This window comes from Rattus rattus, chromosome 14, assembly GCF_011064425.1.
Source record: "Rattus rattus isolate New Zealand chromosome 14, Rrattus_CSIRO_v1, whole genome shotgun sequence".
NCBI lineage: Eukaryota > Metazoa > Chordata > Mammalia > Rodentia > Muridae > Rattus > Rattus rattus.
In genome coordinates this window covers 66,076,041-66,097,989 of record NC_046167.1, presented here as the reverse complement: position 1 = coordinate 66,097,989, position 21,949 = coordinate 66,076,041, and the positions used below count along the sequence as shown (strand labels likewise).

Genomic DNA, 21,949 nt, shown 5'->3' with positions numbered 1-21,949 from the left:
GGTCACACTTGGGAGCCTTCATCTCGAACGAGCTCTAGGAGACGAACGTGGAGGCTCCCGGTCAACCCGGTCTGTAGGGTGATTACTGTAGGGTGAAGCCGTGCGGGGAAAAGACTTCTGCGGATCCCTCAACTTCGCCACCTCCAGCCGCTCCCCGGCTCCGCGGGCCCAAGACGGCCCGTCATTTTCTCCAGGATCCGGAGGTTAGAAGCTCGCAGGCCCCCTAGCGTCCGACCGTTCAGCGCGGAGGCCCCGGCTCGCGCCCGCCACCCCGAGCACCCACCCGCCGGGCGTCGCGACCGGGTCCTGCCGCGGACCGCAGACCCCTCCCGCCCCCAACTCCTCCCGAGCAGCAAGCGGGAGACGACGACGCCCGCCTCCCGCGCCCTCCCGCCCTCCCTCCCGCGCGCGCCAACTCCCAGCGCAGCGCGCTGATTGGCCGGCGCATTCCCGCTCTGCTTCCCGAACCGCCATTTTGAAAATCTTGTTGATTCTGAGGAACGGAGAGCGAGCGCGCGGCTTCGCGAGGACCTCGGCCCGCGCGCCTTCCACTCAGCGGCGGCCTTCTCGTGCGCACCCGCGGTGAGGACCGCAGCAGGGAGGCGCGGCTGCCGCCCCCCGTGGCGGGGCAGCGGGGAGGAGACGCGGCCATAAGCACGGAGGCCTGCCGCGGGGGAGGGGACGGGGCTCGGCTCTGCTCGCCTTGGCCAGACTGGCCTGGCCCGGCCCGGGGCGGCGCAGGCCGAGCGGGAGCGCGCGCTGGCGGCTGAGGGGCGGTGCGGTTTCCCGCCTCGGGCATCCCCGGGGAGGCGGGCGGAGTGACAGATAGGGTAGGCGACTTGGAGGAGAGCTAACGCGGGGCGGTCGCTACGCTCCTGCCCGCGGGAGCGAACGAGCAGGCGAGCGAACCGAAGCGTGCGGCTCCTTCCCCGCCCGCAGGCTCCCAGCATGTCGGCGGCGGCAGCCCCCGCTGCGGAGGGAGAGGACACCCCCACGCCGCCCGCGTCCGAGAAGGAACCTGAGGTGCCGGGTCCCAGGGAGGAGAGTGAGGAGGAGGAGGAGGACGACGACGATGAGGATGAGGAGGAAGAAAAAGGTGGGCAGGGATGCGCATCCCCCCGGGTGGACTTCTTCACATCAAAAGTTACCCCCTCCCCTCCTCTGGGGAGCAGTTATCTTGCTTTTTAATGCTTAGAAGCATTAAGTCGGAGTGGTTGATTTCACGCGATTGCTAACAATTAGTGGTAGAAAAATCTGTGAGATCTCTCTCTCTCTCTTTCTTTCTTTCTTTCTTTCTTTCTTTCTTCCTTTCTTCCTTTCTTTCTTTTTGAGTATTTGCCGGGGTTTTGGTGCAAGTGTAGCAAGAGTTTTCCCAGTGTGCCTTCAGAACGCTTCGTCGTTCATCCAGAAGTTTGAAAGTCAGATCTGCCTTTTGAAGTTACCCTAACTAAGGTTCAGTAATGGAACTTAACACTACAGGTATTCTTGCTAATCCTGGAAATGTTTTTTTCATGTCCATATTCTCGGCTCTTTGTATCTGCCGATTTTTTTTTCTTTTTCAGTAAGGGTTCTTAGGGGAGCGCTTTTGTTTGCCTAGGACTCACGGGTGAAAGCTGTTGTTGTTGGAGAAAGTAGTTAAAAAACGAGAAAACTGAACTGAAAGTTAAAATGTGAGCCCACAGCTGTCTCGGTTTTGGAACTAATTCTGACCCAAGGAAGGTGGTAAGAAGCATCATTTGAATAGGGGCTGAGCTGTGTCAAGTAGCAAGCATTGTGTCAGTCAGAGCGCATGCTGTTCCTCTACAGCAGTCTTCTGGACAGTCTCAGCTGCTAGAAGACCCAAGGCACAACTTCACAGTCTCAACTTAATGGTACAGATGGCCACAGCGCAGCCAAACTTGGGAGCAGGCCTTAAAAGGTTAAAGTGCTCTTCCCAAACTGCCACTTCTTTTCATAAATATCATCTAGGTTAAGAGTTCAAGGCGTACTTATTATTTGAAGTGGTATGTGCCCTAAGACCTTTTGGGGGGTGTGTCATTTAAGTACAGCATTGGCTCTAGTTATAAATCTTAGTAATTGTTTCAGTTACTTTTAGGTTATTTATAATTGGTGTTTTAGAAAGTCAGTCATATGTACGTATGTATGATGTAACGGGGGACGTACCATTGGTGGGTCTATGCTAAGGCATCCCTCCTCCCTGAGGTACCAGCCACCCCATGCATGTAGTATAAAGTAGTTTATTTGGAGGCATGAGAAGGGGAGTTGAGAAAGGAGTAGAGAGAGAGACACAGGCCAGGAACACAGGGGGAGAGGAAAAAGGGGGGCAGAGAGTTAAGAGGCCAAACAGACCCTTTTATAGCAAGCCAGGCCTACCTGGTTGTTGCTAGGTAACTGTTGGGCAGGGCCTAGAAGGAATGCTAACAATAATGTAATGGCTAAAGGTTGACTACAGTAGCTCAGTGTAGCTAAGACTTCAACTTCCTAGAGGGGCAGAGTTGTGATTCTCGAGGCGGTGAGTTTTCTTGGGCAGAAAGACATTGCGAAGTTGGATACAGAAGGCCCAGACAGTAATGTTTGCGGAGGCTGGCAGTGTTCTAGCTGAATAAGTCAGTTGTGTGTTTAAAAGTGATTTTTGTAGGTTTAGTCCTTCACGGTTTTAGAGTTTGTTCATAATTACTTAGTAATTACTTAGTTTTCTCTTTGGGGTGTTTGGGGTAACTGGAATTGCAGGTTTCTGTTCTGCTTGTCCCAGAATGCTTACCTTCAGTTTAATGACAGAAAGATGTGGGGACGGTGAAATTACTGAAGTCTGTGACATATGGCAAGAACTGGAAGTGGTTCTGGGGAGGTGAGAGTCAGAACTGTGGCTCTCAGCTTTCCTCTGTAGGGTTCGGATGATGATGCTGTGCTGTAGAAAAGCAGGTGGGCCAGCTTGGCGGTGGTCCTGAGTCTTTTGGATGTATCGTTTGGGTTCCTGCAGGACATAGTGGGGCTTCAAGGTTACAGTGGGGTGTGCTTTATTTAGTTTGGAAGCTCTGTTCCAGGGTTAGATCGCTGTGAACTTACTAATATCCTGATCCAAAGCAAATGAACAACTTAGGACTAAGAGGAAGCTGGGTGACTATAGGAGCTGTTCGACTCACTGCTATCTTTCTCCATTTATTCTTTGCAACTCTCTATATCCCCCAAAGCTGACCTATCTTGGAAAGCCTACATAAATGCTTTGATTCTTTTTTCCTTCCCAAATAATAATCCCCTTTCAACTCACAAAAATTTTGTTTTTAAGATTATTTTTATTTCCTTTATAGGAGTGTTTTGCTTGCATGTATGCTTGTACACCAAGTGCTTGGCCTGGTGTCCTTCGGGGCCAGAAGGTGCCTGATGCCAGAAGGTGGAGATGGTTCTGAGCTGCCTGCCACGTGCTCCCTATCTAAACACTGGTCCTTTGAAAGAGCAGTGAGTGCTCTTAACCACTGAGCCATGTCTCCAGCCCCTCACAAAGCATTTTGTATCTTTTATTTATTGTGTGTGACTAGGAGTGGTGGTGCATGTGGAGGTCAGAAGAGAACTTCAGGGAGTCATTTATTTTCCACCATATTCCTTCTGGGGCTTAGCTCCCCAGGTGTTAGACGTGGGTCACCAGAGTTGGCAGCGAGCACCTTTACATGCTCAGCAGTCTGGCTAGCCAGGCTCACAACTCCATATGTGTTATCTTTTCTCTTTTCAAAATTGAGTGTTGAATCTAGGGACTTGGAATAGTCTAGACATTTTATCATTGAGCTACACCCTTATCCCTTAATTGTATTTTTCTTAAAGATATTTATCATATTTTCACTAAGTGGTTTTTTATTTTCCTAGTCGAAATTTCAAAAAAAATGTTTAATCTCATTCTTTTGAGTATCTGGTACAATTTGAACACAATAGACATTCATTTGAATGAATGGGAGGATCTGCACAAAATACAGTTAGTTTTTTATTTGACTAGATTTCAATCAATAAGTAAGTGGTTTTTAATAACTATAACTTAATGTTTTAAGCTTTATATACCACATAGTTCCTGGGGTTTTCTTAGAAGTCTGGGCTGACAAGTACTTAACTTTCTCAGAGTGACTTATAGACATATGAGCATTGTTATTAAACAAAGTAATGTTCAGCCAGCTGTCTTACAACAGGTACCAAAATACAGTTAGAGGAAAAACATGCTCTAGAGTTTATAGCACAGTAGAATGACTACTTGGTTTAAATAATTTACTGCATGTTTGTATGAAAATTCAGACGATTCGAGAGACCCATGACAAAATAAAATGAGATTGAAATACATACAAATTATCTCTTTACATTTTCTATACTTATACATTCTCCTGTGTGTAAGAAAGAAAGAAGTGAGAAACTAGATGATCTTTACCATCACGTGACTAGATTGTAACAGTAATGACTGTAACTGGAAGGCGGTTTCTGTTATTAGACCGGCTGTCTGACAATAGGTAAAATGTTAGTAAAATAACAGCTCCCACACCGCTTCATTCACTTCTCACAGCCAGCTCAGCAGGAAAAGAAGGTGCTGAGTTCAGGAGCTCTTCCTGACCTGTTTGTAACGTTGACATTATTTTAGCTTTTTGATATGTAACAATTATTAATTTCTAGAAAAGAGTCTTATCGTGGAGGGCAAGAGAGAGAAGAGGAAAGTGGAGAGGCTGACGATGCAGGTGTCTTCCTTACAGAGAGAGCCGTTCACGATCGCACAAGGTGAGCTCATATGGCTGTGATGGGATGTGCTCAGTTAGCAGAAGTGCTTAGCTAGCCAACCCCTGGTAGCAGCATACCTAGTATCGAGAAGGTAGGATATATTTTTGGCATAGTTTTAATTTTCCCTATTAGCACAGAGTAATACAAATTATGCAGTGGGGGTAGTTTTCATTAAACTAACTTTGTAATTGTTATTAAGGCCTGGGTATTTAATTGTGATATTTTGTTTTTCAGGGAAGGGTCAGAAACTTTGTGAAATTGAAAGGATACATTTCTTTCTGAGTAAGAAAAAAACAGATGAACTTAGAAATCTACACAAACTGCTTTACAACAGGCCGGGCACAGTAAGACATTTGAAAAATATCTTTACCATGTTTTTTGATATTTAATATATTAAGATGCTTCACCTTAGAGCTGTAATTTTAATTCTGTGAGAGTTTAATGATCAACTGGCTCAGTTTTTGTGTAGACCAGTGAGTAGATTTGAGACACACATTTGCTAAGGCCATGGTGTGCGTGCTAAGGACATACCATGGTACATAGTGGTAATGTCTAGGGCTTGCTTTTCCTCCTAACTGGCGGTAGAGGAATAATTTAGAGATAGATTGCTTCTGCAGTGGCTGAGGCCCTGAGCTGGGGCTCCAACAGCACTACCACCAAAATAAAAAAAGCAAATGTAATTTGCTCCAAACTGAAACTCTAAATTATATATACAATCTGTTTACACTTGTTTCTCATTTAGTAAATGGCAGTTCTTCTCAAAAAATAGTCATTGAATAGTATCTTTCTGCATCTACCAGAAGAACAATTATGGTACATATTCCGGGTGAAAATACATTCAGATTCAGACTGTTCAAAAAGTTCAGTTCGTAGGATTTTTGTAATGTTAACATGTTAGTAGCAAGTTACACTTTTGTTGAATAAGTCACTATTTTAACTTGGAAGATGGATCTGAAAATGAAGACATTGTCTTTGACTGTTCTTGTCTTGTGCATTACTGGCTAGTAGCGTTAACAAGAAACATTTTCAGGTGTCCTCTTTGAAGAAGAATGTGGGTCAGTTCAGTGGCTTTCCATTTGAAAAAGGCAGTACCCAGTATAAAAAGAAGGAAGAAATGTTGAAAAAGTAAGTTATTTTTTCAAATACTAGGTTTGATTAATGTGCTGTAAACTTATATTTAATATTTTAAAATGAGTACCTGCTCATTTTCTAGTAGATTGCTAACTAATTTGACAAGTGTTTCTTAGCATTAACTTGGGTTGTTTTTTCTGTTCTAGTAGATATTGGCTTATAATTATTGAGAACCTTTAAATTTTAATTTCCTAGAAAATAAAAGTACTCACTCAGAGTTCAGACTTGATAAGGTCTGAAGGAAGTGTGGTGAAATCTATTCCTGGTTCCTGCAATTACCGTTTCTTAATGAGTTAAACTTGCTCTGAAAGTCATCTAATGAGAAATTTCCACACGTGCTCACCAGGTGGCCAACTCTTAGGGCTTTTTATTAAATGACAAGATCAGAATTTAAATAATAAAGGATTGAGGCATTGTAATGCTAAATTACTAACCCAAATAATTCAAGTCCATGAGTTTTGCAGTATCGGAAACTTATGTGATCTTTTGGTGCATTTCTTTAAACTGTTGGTAAATACTCACTTTCTAATGGTTGTACACTGTGGTCAGGTTGATTAAAGCTACAGGAAAATATTGGTAGCTGCTTTGTAAGCAAAGCAGACTGATTTGTTGGCTCTTGTCTATATCATGAGGAATATTTACAGTTCATATATAGTCATCCTGGTTTTCCCTGCTCTGTTTCAGGTATAGAAACGCCATGTTAAAGAGCATCTGTGAGGTTCTTGATCTAGAGAGGTCAGGTGTGAACAGTGAACTAGTGAAGAGGATCTTGAATTTCCTAATGCATCCAAAGCCTTCTGGCAAAGTAAGGATCACTTTTTACCATTTCAGTACATTGATTATTAACAGCCTTTCCTTTCTTTCTCTCATCAGGGACGTCATCTGCATTTAAAGTAAATATATGCTTTCTATTGACAGAACTGTAACATTTTCATAATACAAATCAAATAGCATATTTGTTTTCTCAAGTCAAATGTGAGTAGTATAGGGTTCAGAAAAGTACATAAATGTCACGTAAGATGAGATACAAGCCAGGCTCCAGGGGTTTCTACCTGGAAAGGAATTGGAATAAGGGAAATGGGTTGGAGAAATAGTGAATGTAGGGCTGTTACCTAGTTTTTAAATTTTAGAATTTGACAAATACTCCTAAGAAAACACTTAAAAATAAATAAATTCATGGGGCTGGAGAGATGGCTCAGCAATTAAAAGCTCTGACTGCTCTTCCAGAGGCCTGAGTTAATCCTAGCAACCACATGGTGGCTCACAACCATCTGTAAAGAGATCTCATGCCCTCTTCTGGTGTCTGAAGATGGCTACAGTGTACTCAAATATAATAAATAAATAAATCTTTTAAAAAAGTAAAATAAATTCATTGGCTAAATCATTTTCCTCATGTAATTAGAAATTTACATAGTTTAAGTGAGGGTAAAATATAGCAAGTTACTTATTTCGTGCCTGTTATTTCGTAATTACCATGCTCAATTTATTACATACTGAATGGAGTCATTGAGAAATTAGCATTACAGTGAGGGGTGGTACAGTTCATTTATAAATTTAGGATAAATAATAGCTAGTTAAGCTTTATTTTCTCTGTGTGGTTCCTCCTACTCCTACTAAATCATGGGACCTTTAAAACAAGGGCTCCTTGTAATGGCATCTTTAGTTCTTAAAAAATGAGATAAATTACGTTTAATTTCAAATATTGTCTTGGTCAAATTTAAACAGTACCTGAGTGAGTTCTAGTCCTGCTTCATAACCAAGAGCAGTCTTTGCAGATGACCTTACCAGGTCTTTGTGGTGCAGATGAGAAAGAACACTGGTGATGCAGCCTGACACACAGATGACTTCGGCAAGCCTGTAAATACTTTCCGACAGACTTGGAGTCAAACAGTTATTGAAAGGAGTTGATTTGATTGACCTAGAAACACCCTTATTGATGTTACTTTTGATGAATTTTTATATGCAGCCATTGCCAAAATCCAAAAAATCTTCCAGCAAAGGTAGTAAAAAGGAACGGAACAGTTCTGGAACGACAAGGAAGTCAAAGCAAACTAAATGTCCTGAAATTCTGTCAGATGAGTCTAGTAGTGATGAAGATGAGAAGAAAAACAAGGACGAGTCTTCAGAAGATGAAGAGAAAGAAAGTGAAGAGGAGGTAAAATGCTGTTTTAAGCTGTTGTTTTCTATCAGAAAGATAATTGTGCTATATAAACAAGCAAATAGTTTACTTTGTTTTAATTGTGAAGATATATAAATAATTGAGTAGGTTTATATCCCTCTGTTAAACATTTAACAGTTTGAGAACTGTTGAGTTTGTAATCTGATTTTTGAAGTGGGCCTTGAGCTGACTCTCCCATATAGGGTGAGAGAATGGGAAAGGAAGCAGCAGAGGTGGTCACTCTAAACAGAAACGCAGAGGATCATATTCTGCAAATATGTCTGTACCACATGCATTTCTGGTGACTACAGAGACCAGAAGGGAGTATCAGGATCCCCTGAAACTGGAGCTATGTATGACTGAGCCCCCCACCATGTGGGTGCTAGGAATTGACTTTGGATCCATTGGATAAGTAGCCAGTGCACGTAACCTCTGAGCCATCTCTCCAGCCCATGGAAGCGCATTCTAAAAGACTCGTTGTTTTTTCATAATATATTAATATTTTTTACAATTGACTTGAACTTAATTTAACTTAATACAAAAAGTAAAATGTTAAAGGTCATTTTCTCCCCAACCTTTTGGGAATTATTTAACGAGTGTAACAGCATTTGGAGTTTATATCACTTAGAAATGGTACATTTTATTTTATTTTATTTGCAAAATGCTTCCAAAGTGCATACTAGGTAGGAAGAAAAGTATTATTTAAGAAATATGTAGCTTTTACTATATCTTCAGTCAAGGTCTGGGAAGGTAGGTACAGAAGGTGAGTTCCTGTTCTTAATGCTGTTTAGTATGGCTTTTTGTTGTCCTTTTTCTTCAGAGATTAGAACTTATTTTATAAATGTGTATAGAAGTATATAGGCTTGATTAGTCCGGGATTGACATTGCAGTCTTACTTCCTTGTTGTGGGAAGCATCACACAATTGTGATAGCCAAAAATGTCTCTAAACACTATTAGATGTCCCTTGTGTCGTTAGGGAGGATGCTTTTCATCTCCCGAACACCACAGAATTGGAAAAATCTGGGAAACTGGGAAACTGGGAAGGTGGCTCAGTGGTTCAAGAGCTTATACTGCTCTTTCAAAAGACCAAATTCCTGGTGCCCAAAGTGAACCGTCTGTAATTCCAGCTTCAGAGATTATAATGCCCACTTCTGGTTTCCGCAGGGAACTATAGTTTTACACCGCATCGCTATAATTAAAAGTAAAGTCTTTTTAAAGGACATGGTAAACATGTTTTATATGAATATTTTAGTGTATATATTTGACCTGAGATATTTAAAATTCATGCTTGTTTTAATGTCTGTTGCCTGCAGAGGTCATTAGAAGAGGGCATTAGATCCTCTGGGAGTTGAGTTATGTACGATTGTGGGCTACTACATAGGTGCAGGTGACTAAACCAGATCGCTCAGGAGAACAAACAGCTCAGCCATCTTCCCCGTCCTAATGTCAGATTATTAAGTATGTCTATGAAACTAAGAATGAACTTTCAGAATGTAAGAACTTTTTTTTAAACATATCTTGCAGGTGCTTCATAACATTTTTTATTCATGTATATGTGTATATATATGAGTGGGGTGCCTTCTAGGGCCAGAAGAGAGCGTATCATCCCCTGGAGTTAAGACTTATGGGTGGTTTTAAGCTGTCTGGCATGAGTGCTGGGAATTAAATTGGGTCTTATAAAAGAATAGCAAGTGCTCTTAACCACCAAGGCGTCCCTCCAACCTGTACTTCAGAAGTTTTTTTAATGTATTTTGGTGTGAAGGGAAGATGAGTACTCTGAACGCCTTTGAGGAAAATATTTACATAAATAATTGTGACAGATTGTGACAGATTGTGCCAGAGAGCAACTCTGAGTGACTGCTCTCATCCCCACTCCCACCTAAAACCTGGATCTCACTGTAGACCACACGAGCCCTGAATTTACAGAGACACCTGCCTTTGCCTTTCTAGTGCTGAGGTTCAAGGCATACGTCACCATATCCTGCCTCCATCCGCCTGATTAGAGACACGGCCTCTCACTGAGACCTACCAACTAGTTAGGTTGGCTGGCCAGCAAGCTCCAGAGAGTCAAATTCTCTACCTCCTAGGACTGAGGCTGTAGGCCTTGCATCACTATGCCTGGTTTTTTATGTGGGTTAAATTCAAGTCTATGCTTATACAGCATGAGTTGTCTCAGTTCCTATGATTTTCAAACAATTTTCCTTGTTCAGTTGGGTTTTTTTAAAGATTTATTTATTTACTATATTTAAGTACACTGTAGGTGTCTTCAGATACACCAGAAGAGGGCATCGGATCCCATTACAGATGGTCGTGAGCCACCATGTGGTTGCTGGGATTTGAACTCAGGACCTCTGGAAGAGCAGTCAGTGCTCTTAACCACTGAGCCATCCTGCTCACTTACCATGTGCCCTTCACTGTTTATTAAACTTTAGGCAAATCATGAAAAATTAAATTATAAAAGTTGTTAAAGAGAGGTTTTTGGTTTTTGTTTGTTTGTTTCATGAAACAAAGCATGAGGTTTGGAAACTGGGCTCAAGTCCCTGTTCTCCCCTGTTTTTGTTTTTGTTTTTACTATATATATGACTTTGTTATATATGACTAAATTACTTAATCTCCCATTAGAAAATTGGAAGCAACCTCATGGAGTCATATTAAATGAATTCAAGGTTCCTGGCATCATATAGTATACATTAGTTGATATTGTTACTGTTAGCCAGGTATGGTGGCACAAAGCCTTTAATCCCAGAATACACAGAGAAACCTTGTCTTAAAGCCCCACATACAACAAAAGAATCCTTCAGAAGGTATTTTATTTCAAGTACCATTTCAAAATTCAGCCTTGGTGCCAAGATAAAGTCTAGGAAGATACTTTGTGGGCATATATAAACTGTTCATTATAAAGAGTTTTACTTTCTCTAGTGACATAAACAGAAACCAGGCCAACTGTGGCAATCCATGGAGGACAAAAGACAATGCTCTGGAGACACGAAGTAATCAAATCACCCCATGTAAAACTGTTAGCGAGATTCTCCCAACACGGCTTGTCCTGACAGACTTTATGAGATAAAATTCTAATAAAGTCTGTAGATCGGTTTTCCCCTTCTTCTCATCTGGTTTATTATGACACCTCTTCCACCAGCAACCGTTCATAGTCACTACTCCTGAGGAAGGCACGGGTGAGTGTCACTGTTGCCTGTATCCATGATGAAAAGGTGGAGAGGCAATCTTGTGAAGATATTCATAGCTGCTGTGTGTTCCTGGCTGAGGGCGGGGCCTTGTCTGGATGGCTGTTTCATGACAGTTGTGCCCATCCCCCAGTTCTTGAATTCATTCTCTTCTCTTCCGTAATGTTCCCTGGGCCTTGGCTGGGAGTTGATACAGATGTCCCATTTAAGGGCGAGCGTTCCCCACTGTCTGTACTGTACCAGATAGGACTTAGTGCATTCATTCTTACCCTCTGTTTAAAATAAAAAATAAAGTTGTTCTGCCCTGGGCTGAGAGCTGCAGTGATCGGGGCATAAACACATGTACTTAGGATGTAGACTGGCTACATAGTCAAGTAGGCAAACGTGTTCCTCCTGTGGGCTCAGGCCCTTCCCAGCCATAGCCTCTTGACCAGGTTTTTATACTGTCAATATGTATTCCTTCCCTGTGGGCCTCAGCCACAGATTTGTTCATCTGGAAAATATCTAGCCACCATGACATTTGTTGTCTTGCCTGATGAATTGATACTGTCATTCACATGAGTTCTATAGCAGAGTAATAGAGTTGATGCATTTTCCCCTGCAAGGCCTTCATATCTTTGGCAATAAACATTACCCAGAGAGGGAAGCAGTTTCTAGTGCAATTCTATCTTGATTTCTCTTTGTCCTAGCCAAAGTTAATCAGGGTAATGGTTTTATGTCTAGATATTTTATTCTTTTTCAGACAAGGAAGAAGAAGGCAACAGGCAGATGCTTACATACTGCCCTTGGAAGGGGAACTTAACCAGAGGCCTCTGTCTGTCTAAAGCTGTTCAGATCCCCAAGCTAGTACTTCTCTTTGTTTCTTCTCGTATTGTTTTCATTTCATTTTATTTTTTGGCTTTTCGAAACAGGGTTTCTCTGCATGTGGCCCTGGCTGTCCTGGAACTTGCTCTGTAGATAGTTTTGCCTGGAATTCACAGATTTGTCTGCTTCTGCCTCCCATGTGCTGGGTTTAAGGTGCGTGCCGCCACGGCCCAGCAGTACTTAACTTCTAATGGCTGCTATACTTAATCTGGGGTGGTTTGACTTTGGGTAGGGTTGGGGAGCTTGTTCCCCTTCCTGCCTTCTTAAGAAATGGACAAATCAAAGCAGGACGCTGTTCATTCAACATCTGCAAATCAGAAGCCAGCAGTTACAAAGTTTGTTAACTGTCTTTTGTTGAGCGAGTTGTTTAATAGAAGGAGTATAAGCATACATATTTTTCTATTCCTTAATAATTCTTTTAGAGTCAGGCGGGGGTAGCACATGCCTTTTATCCCAGCACGCAGGAGGAGGCAGAGGCAGTCAGATTTCTGAGTTTGAGGACAGCCTGGTCTACAGAGATAAGATCCAGGACACCCATGGCTACAGAGAGAATCCCTCTAGAAAAATAATAACACTTTTAGAAACTAAGAAACTTTGTAATTTGAACAGCAGACATCAAAACTGAGTAATCTATTTAAATCTTTTGTCAGAAATCAAAGTTGATAGGTCACCTTGATAAAATCCATTTACATTTCATTCTTTTATGAATTATAACTGGAATTGTACATCCCTTTTGGCATTTTGATTTTTCTCTACCAACTTATTAGAACAATCCTGTATTTAAGCTAATTTTTTTTTTTTTTATTTTGTTCATCTGTTCGTTCATTCAGTACAACCTTTCTGCTGTGAGGACAGAATTCTGGCTCTGTGACAGGCGTCTTTTTTGGTGACCCTCCTTCAAGAGCCCTGCTGCCTATAACAGATAGGTAAGCCTTGTTCTCGCAAGATTTTTGGGTTTTTGGCCAAAAGTGTGCCATTTCTCAATTCTACATGGAAAAGCCTCTCCAAATTTTTGAAAATTAATGTTATTAACCTTACATCTTTGGGTTGGAGAGATGGTTGAGCCATTAAGAACATTTGCTGCTCCTCTAGAGGACTCAAGTTCAAATCCCAATACATGACTCCAACTCCAGGGAACCCCATGTCGTCTTCTGGTCTTCTAGGACACACACACAAATCTTTCAACGTAAGTTACAGTTTAGAAATTAGCTTTTTTTGTTTTTTTTTGTTTTTTCCTCCTTTGAAACTTACCAATTTTTTTCCACATTCATTTTGTAAATGACAAAACAGTCTCAGGATCTGTTTGGGTAAATAACAAAGGTATCCGTCGAGACTCCTTCACAGCTTAAGTTTCATTCTTAAGAATTAAGACGTACACCTTTGTTTCTATAATTTAGGAATTATTGTGATCTTAAGTATTTGTGTATTTCTTGCTGGCCTCCCTAGTGTCAAGGACTATAGGAGTGCTCTTGATGGTCTGATACAATGGTCTTTTCCCTTTTCCTCTTCCTCAGATATACAGTCCATGCATGTAAATTATACCACAAAATCATGATGTTGCAAATCAGGAGGTTTGGCTAATTTCTACTAATAAAAGTGTATGTAACTTAGCAAGATGACTAACAAAATGGCAGATATAGAAAAATTTAAATCTTATCTAGGCCTTAAGTATCACTTCCCACTTTAATAATTATGTAGCAATTAGAAGCACTACTTCTGCCTTCTGTAGTAGAGATGAAGACATTAGTAACAGTCTTTAGCCATATGTATTCTTATATATTTTAGAGAGAGGGTTGGCTATGCATCAGGAGGAAGAAAAAAGGTGTAATCAAATATAATTTAAGGGACGAAAGAGCCAATACATATCTAGAATAGAAAAAGATCTATATTCAGTATATAGCAAACTAGCTGTGATACACTACTAGGTTTGTTACTGTAACTTAGTTTTATAGTTTTAGTCCTAGCTTAAAGGAGCCCATAGGTCCTTACTCCTCCAAAATTAATACAGGACACTTCTTAGCTGTGAGTGTTGATTTACTTTTCTGCTGCATATCCTCATTTATAATGAGTTAAGGAGTTTGTTTTAATCTTTGTTTTTGTTTGTTTTGAGCTCATGAGATTGTGTGCAAGCAGTATTATGAAAATGCGTTTTTCTTTCCCTCTTGAATTTTCCACTACCTCCTTAGTACAAGAGTACAAGAACCAGGTCCCACAAACAAAAGTACAGAGATGAACATACGAAAAGTGGTCACAGGCTGCGGAGATGGCTCAGCCGTTCAAGGCTAGGTTCACAACCAAAAATATAAGAAAACTGGTCACTGTGCACTATAAACCAAACAGTTTGCTTGCTTGGGGACCAGTAGAACTAAATAAGGGCAGTCAGAATCTATTCCAGATATGTCAGATCATCTCATAAGCTTGCAGTGTAGTGTATGTAACCAGACCTGGAAATGACTTTAATAAACAGTGTATGTATGTGTGTATGCATAGTTGTACTGCATTTCATATTGTTCATTCTCAATAATCGTGTAGATAATATAGCTAATCAGACCCATTATGTCTGTAAGGCATTGTTTTTATGTAATTTTAAAATGTCCTAATAGCACAGAGCTGGAAATGATTGGAAAAAGTGTTAAGATCAACAAAATGGGCCTTTGTTGTTGTCGTTGCTCTTGTAGCTTTTTTGTTTGTTTGTTTGTTTGTTTGAGTTTTTGTTATTTCTTGTTTTTGTTTTTTTGAGGCAGGGTTTCTCCGTGTAACAGTCTTGGCTGTCCTAGAACTCAATTTGTAGACCAGGGTGGCCTTGAACCTGCAGAGATCTGTCTGCCTCTGCCTCCTTAGTGTTGGGATTAAAGATGTGCACCATCAGGACCTGGCAAATGGGACCTTTCTTTTTTTTTTTTTTTTTTGGTTCTTTTTTTCGGAGCTGGGGACCGAACCCAGGGCCTTGCGCTTCCTAGGTAAGCGCTCTACCACTGAGCTAAATCCCCAGCCCCAAATGGGACCTTTCTTATCTTAGTTTTTTACTGACTAGGAAAGAGGACTGGAAGCATAAGCCATCTGGTTGAGAATGCAAAATTAGCAACAAAGTTGGCATTTAAGACTGTTGGATTGTAAGGCCATGTTCTTACTCACTGTGTTACTGTGTCTTCTAAGAGGTTGTTGGCATTAAAGACCTACAGGCCAGGTGCTGTGGGAATGTGCAGGAATCAAATGTTACTAATCATTGTAACATTGTGAGATGTGTAAGAGGTGATAGTTAAGCTGGCTTTACAATCTTAAGGTTTTCATAAGGACTGGGTTAGTATAAAATTAAAATGGCATGATTAACTTGCTGTCTCAGATGTCCCACTGTTTGGTTGGTTGGTCGGTTGGTCTTAACCACATGACCTGTATTTGCCTTAACTTTTGACACTGTCCGTTCTTTCTCAACTCTGAGATGTTTGAAATGCTCATCTTTTCCAGAGTTACCTGTACCTAATAACTGCATCTTCAGGGTAGGTGAAGGGATTCTTAGCATTTGTAGAGGTAAAAATAAGTTCATTGGCTATTTTACTATACCCACGATTGTACCACTTAAGTCTGAGCTTGATGGTTTATTGTTCAGTTTTCAGTATTTCCCAAGTCATCAAGTCTAAATCAGTGTTGTCAGAAAAACAACTTACAACTGATTACTGAAAGTAAGTGAAACTTAGAGGAATGAAGATGTTTGTGAGCCAGGTCACATCGGCCATACATAAAGCCATGAAGTGAGTGATGTGTCCTGGTCCGTAAAGTGTTACTGTAATCATTTCCATTCTGTAGTAGTTACCTTGCTTTTAAAGACTACAGTTTCAAATTGTAGGAGAAAATATACATAACGAGTTTCTTATAGCAGGAAGCATTTGGTAGCAATGGTGGACAATACTGTTTCCTATATGGCATAAGGAATCTTTAAAAATATTTTCATGGGCTGGAGAGATGGCTCAGCAATTAAAAGCACTGGCTGCTCTTCCAGAGGCCTGACTTAATCCCAGAACCACATGGTGGCTCACAGCCATCTGTAATGGGATCTGATGCTCTCTTCTGGTGTCTGAAGACAGCTACAGTGTACTCACATACACACGATAATTTTTTTAAAAGAAGTATTTTCACGCAGTCGTACATTTATCCTATAAAGACATAGATCGGTTCCTTTATTGGAAAAGTGGGGAAAGTGGGACCTGTAAGTAAACTGAGGCTGAGATTTCAGAGTCGGCAGGTTACCTCAGGACCCTATGCTGTGAACTATGATTTTTGTCTTAATCTGGACTGTGTGCATGATATGATTGCACTCTAGAAGGTTTGTTAATTAACAGTAGGCTAGTTGTCTTTTATCAAGAGTCGTGGGATGTTAATCCTTTCTAGTAGTATGTGTTAAATACAGAAAGATGGATGTTTGTCCAGAAACAAAATTTTCTAAAAATGGCTTCCTTTCCTTCCCTACCCTCTTATGATGGACACAGATGTTTAAACTTTATAAACACACTAGTTGTGTTCATTAGTAGGTTTGAATACACCTTAGAGGGACGGCCCTGGAGATGTTTATTCCCTAATGTAATAGTGTGGAGAAGCGGTGATGCATGTGTTGCTCACTTTTCTTTTTTTTTTTTTTTTTGGTTCTTTTTTTTTTCAGAGCTGGGGACCGAACCCAGGGCCTTGCGCTTCCAAGGCAAGCGCTCTACCACTGAGCTAAATCCCCAACGCTCTGGGTGGTGTCCCTCAGTTCTATACTCACACGTCAGATGCTCTAGCCTTGGACTGAAGAGCAATAGCCAATACTTTATCCGTGTGCTAGGTGTGTTGCTACAACAGCTGAACCTTCATTCCCTTTAAAGAGCAGACCGCAGCTTATACTAACTAGCTTGGGCATCTAATTTTTAAAAATTAGTTTAAGTTAGTCATGGGAAACATAATAACTAGTCATTGGTGCTGGGGTGGTAAAGCTCCCATACTTAATCATCCTCCTAAGTACTGTTAGTAGCAGCCAGCGAAGGTAGATCTACCTGGCCAACAGAATGTTATCAAGTTAATACAAGGTGAGCCTAGGTTTGTGTGCAACAAAAAAAATGAACCAATTCCACTTGCATATTGTCTGAGTCCACCTAGCTTTTGAAAGAAACTGATCTAAAGGACAGATTGAACACAGTATTTTTGCCCTTTAAAAAGGTTTAGGTCACGTGAAGTATAACATACCTGCAGATGGGGGCTCAAGTAGCCATGACAACAAGCTTGTTCAAGGCTGGTCTAGGTATGTACTACAGAAGTATCTCAGACAAAAAGCTGATTTTATGATGTAACTCCAAAATTGAGAGTGTAAAAATTCTTCTGTCTAGATATTTGTAGTAGTTTTGATGTTCGAAGATGAGAATTTGCTTGTTTGAAGACAAGGATATTCTGTGTAGGCCTGACTGTCCTGAACTCATTCTGGAGACCAGGCTGGCCTCAAATTCAGAGATCCTCTGCCTCCAGGTGCCCAGCTTTAGGGTTTTTTGTTCTGTGGACTACTTTGCTTTGGAATGTTAATTAAATGAAGAATTAATAGAGTACTTATAAGTTATAATTTGGACACTAATTTGCACAAATGTCCAGCACTTAGCTCTTATCGAATCATCTGTGGGTTGGTATTTAAAAGTGGATGTTCTGGAGTCAGATCTGTATTTGAATCTTTGCTTGTAAATGTGATTGTGGACAAGGTGACATCACTACATTCGTTTCCTCACATTCACAATTTCTTACTAAGTATGCTAAGCACTCTTAGAAGTTAGGGTTTAACAGTGATCACAAGGAATAAAAGTTTGTTTTCCTGTAGCTTGGATTCTACCTAGGGAAGACAGTAGGAGATAGTAAATAGTATTTATACTTTATCTTTCACCCTCAATTAAATGGAATAATATAGGTAACATATGCTTAGACTTACATTGAAATAGCACTAGGGTTCCTCTCAGCAGTTGATAATTAGTAATGCTTACGCTGAGATAGCTAGGCTGTCTGTGAGAAAGGAGGGGAGGAATAATAGTGACTCATACTGCTTTCCTTTCCTTTCTAGCAACCACCAAAAAAGACATCTAAAAAAGAAAAAGCAAAACAGAAAGCTACCGCTAAAAGTAAAAAATCTGTGAAGAGTGCTAATGTCAAGAAGGCAGACAGCAGCACCACCAAGAAGAACCAAAACAGTTCCAAAAAAGGTAGAGTAATGACAGCGCTCAGCGTGCAGCATGTGCGTACGTGTGCATGTGTAAGCATACGGGGAAGACAGACTTCACAGAACACGGGGGGAAAGGAGCACGCCAGTTTTCAGAGCTAAAAAACATTCCAGTGCATGTTTTGTATGCAATCTTAATGTAAAAAAAAGTTTAAAACTAAGCAGTGATTTATAGTTGGGCTTATGCTCTCTTGAAAACTTAAAACTTCAATCTTACACCTTGTTAGGCAAAAAAAAATTTTTTCACACTTAGTATCCTGACTTTCAGAGTCTGGATCTGAAGATAGTTCTGATGATGAACCCTTAATTAAAAAATTGAAAAAGCCACCTACAGATGAAGAACTGAAGGAGACCGTGAAGAAGTTACTGGCGGACGCAAACCTGGAGGAAGTCACGATGAAGCAGATCTGCAAAGAGGTAAGGGCGCGCTGCTCACTGCCCTCTGGCTTCGAGGGTTCTTTATAGGCTCTTCATTAGAAACTATTAGTACATCTTTTCGTGTATCCAATGGAAGACTATTGACTGAACTGTTTCCAGGCTCTCTCTTGTGGATCCTGGAACCCTGACTATCATAAGCCAGTCCAACGTCTGTCTTAAACAATTGTATGACTAGGGTGAATAAATGACAGTGTTACACACTTTACCACACAGACATTTTCCTGGTGTGGAAACTTAGTGATACTCTGTTACCTTGTACTGGCTTAAACAGAACCTTACTCTATGTTTTTATTTACATTTTAACTGGTTAGACATTCATTGAGCCTTTACTGAATACCACACTGAGCGCGGGTAGGTGTTAGGAGATAAAGTAGTTCAGTCGTTACTTGTCTTAAAATATGCCTGCCATTTGGTGTGGTAGAGAGATTAATATTCTAGCAGAGCTGTAAAAACTGTTATGACCCTTTGGAAGGATTATATCACCACAGAACAGAGGCATTCCTACCTGGGAATAGAGGTGGGCAAGGCTTGAGAGGTATGGAAAACTACCTAGAATTATTCACTAAGTTCCAAAATAACACCATCTTTTTTCTTCAGCAGTGGTTCTCAACTTTTCTAATGCTGAGACCTTTTAACACAGTTCCTCATGCTGTGGTGACCCCCGACTGTTGTCATGTTATTGTACACTGTGTAATGATTACCTATGTATCATTCAAATGCTGATTTCTCTGCCCCCATTTCTGGTTGCCATCTGGACATGGCATTGTAATGAGTATTCTAAGTATCTCTTTTTTTCAGTGCTATGTAAACTTTGCTCCCCATTTATTCTCTGTCAGTAAAAACTGAGCATTTGGTGAAAATAGGGCTAGATTTCTGATTCCAGCAAGGGAGGGGTAGTGAGAAGGGGAGGATTCGGAATGAGGTGAGGGGCCCAGAACTACTTTGAGAAGACACATGGAGCAGAGTGCCAGATCAATCTGAGAATACAGGCATTTCAGAATGTTGGCTGGGAAGTAGCTAGATTAGAAGATTAGACTGGATTATTACTTGCTCAGTAATCATGCTATAAAACTTGTTTAATAAAAATACAGTCTCTGTCTTGATTATTTGGGAGCTGGTCAGAATAGAGAAAAGGCTAGCACTTTTAAATTTCTTACAGTACCCAACCATACTATTATTATTGTTGCTACTTCATAATTGTAACTTTGCTACCATAAAGCACTGTCAGTGGACTTTATGCTTTGAATACAGTATTAAATTAAGTCATTTGCAGATACAAGTCCATGGTGAACCAGAGAACACTTAGAGAATCTACATGTAACTCATGGCGAAGTTTACTTTTAATTCAAAGTCAGTATTGTGTGGACTTTTAAATATGCTTTTATGTTCTTTAGGTATATGAAAATTATCCTGCGTATGATTTAACTGAGAGGAAAGATTTCATTAAAACGACTGTAAAAGAGGTAAATAATTTCTTTTCCTATTTGATCATTGGCATAGAAACTAAAAATTTATCAAATACTGCATTTTCTTGAGTATTCATGTTAGTGAAGAATCACATTTGACATCCCAGAGTTGTTAACAAACATGGATGAGTTAAGTTTGGGCCTAGATTAAGATAGTTCCTATTACACAGGGTAGCTTTGTCTCTTTGAAGTACTCACTAGCTTCAAGCCGACACTCCAAGGCACAACAAGGTCAACAGTGACTACTGCTTCATATTGATACCACCTGATTTCTCATGATCACTTTAATATGGCACAAATAAGATTTTATGATGTATGCAGATTTGGTGTTGTATGTTGCGTGTGGTAAAGCCATTTTCTTTTTCATTGCAGCTAATCTCTTGAGATAGAGGACAGATGGCTTGTTCTCAGATTGGAAGATCTGATTTATACCAGCAAAGAGAATGTATTCTTTTTTAAGTCTATTGTTGGTAGAACTTGCTGCTGACTCTTTTGCGTGTTACATATATTTGAGCTTGTTTTAAATTGCATTTTCTCGCAGTTTTCAGTTTAAATCTTGCATGGCCGAAATTGTTCCTTGCTTTTTATAGTTGTACATTTTGGGTTTCTTTATTGTAAGGTCATAGATTCCTGAACTATTGTGAATTTTAGTGAACTTAATGTTAGCTTGCTTAAGACATACTTTTAATCAAAGCAAAAACTATTATAACCAGCATTTATATGTGCAAAGACGACTGCAGTATTTAGCATATGGATATTTTGAACACATCTTCTGTCAGTGTGGGACACGGCGGCAGTCTGTTCATCAGGGTGGAGCACAGCTGTGCAGACGACCGAGCTGGAACTTTCTCTGCATGTGTATATATCTCAAGTTGTTGGCATGACAGAAGTGACAGATGTTATTTTTGTATTTTTTAAAACCAATTTGTTGTATATAATTTTTTTTATTTCTTTTGTGCAAATCAATTTTTTAAATCTTGTGTCTTTAAACTTGTAACTAAACGTCAGTGTTCATCCAGGCAGCAATGACAGAACAGTTCAGTGGTGATGACACTGAAAGGACTGTTGAGTTCTGCTTTGCCCTGAAAGTGTCATCAGTGTGGTTGTGTTAAAACTTTAAGTGTCATAGAAATTTTATGAGGATAAACACATCACAGCTTCAAACTGGGAAAGAGTAAGCACACATAGCTTATGTATCAGTGAACTGACAGTAGTTAAACCTCTGACCATATAAAAGATACAGGGAACCTGGCTACCTTCATAATTATGATAAAAGTATCTGGGTAAGGCCAGAGTTGGTGTGGACAACATAGGTCTCTAAAGTATATCAAAAACCATACAGTTAATATTAAAGTATTATAGAATCAAGGCTATTTGATTTTAAATTTTGGTCAATCAAGATTTTAAGGTGATGAAACGAGGAGTGCCCCTGAATTTAAATTTTGACTGTCCTAATAACCTATTTCTGAATTATAACATGCTGCTTGACAGAGTGACATTTGATGTACCGACTGAGTGTTTAATCTTCCACATCAGAGATCAGATTTGAGCATTAACAGGTATATTTTCACATACTTGACTTCAACATGCTTAGAGTGATATGGAACAAGCAACTAAGTGGGGACTAAAAAGTTGACCTTTGTCATAAATCTTCGCAATAAAGAATAAATCAATGTTTTAAGTTTCTTGTATTTAATCTTTGGTTTGTCTGCTTAAGTGTTATTTCTCCCCTAATCT

At 40.3% G+C, this 21,949-nt stretch overlaps 1 protein-coding gene across 1 annotated transcript; it reads left to right on the top strand.

The window, feature by feature from the left end:
- The first annotated feature begins 464 nt into the window (after positions 1–464).
- Dek (DEK proto-oncogene) lies at positions 465–21,903 on the top strand. The gene is made up of 11 exons (XM_032884490.1): positions 465–582; positions 940–1,096; positions 4,645–4,746; positions 4,981–5,090; positions 5,777–5,871; positions 6,562–6,682; positions 7,844–8,032; positions 18,153–18,291; positions 18,577–18,725; positions 20,141–20,209; positions 20,585–21,903. The coding sequence occupies exons 2-11, from the start codon at positions 949–951 to the stop codon at positions 20,594–20,596; spliced, it is 1,134 nt and encodes a 377-aa protein (XP_032740381.1). The 5' UTR covers positions 465–582; positions 940–948; the 3' UTR covers positions 20,597–21,903.
- The last annotated feature ends 46 nt before the right edge of the window (positions 21,904–21,949 follow it).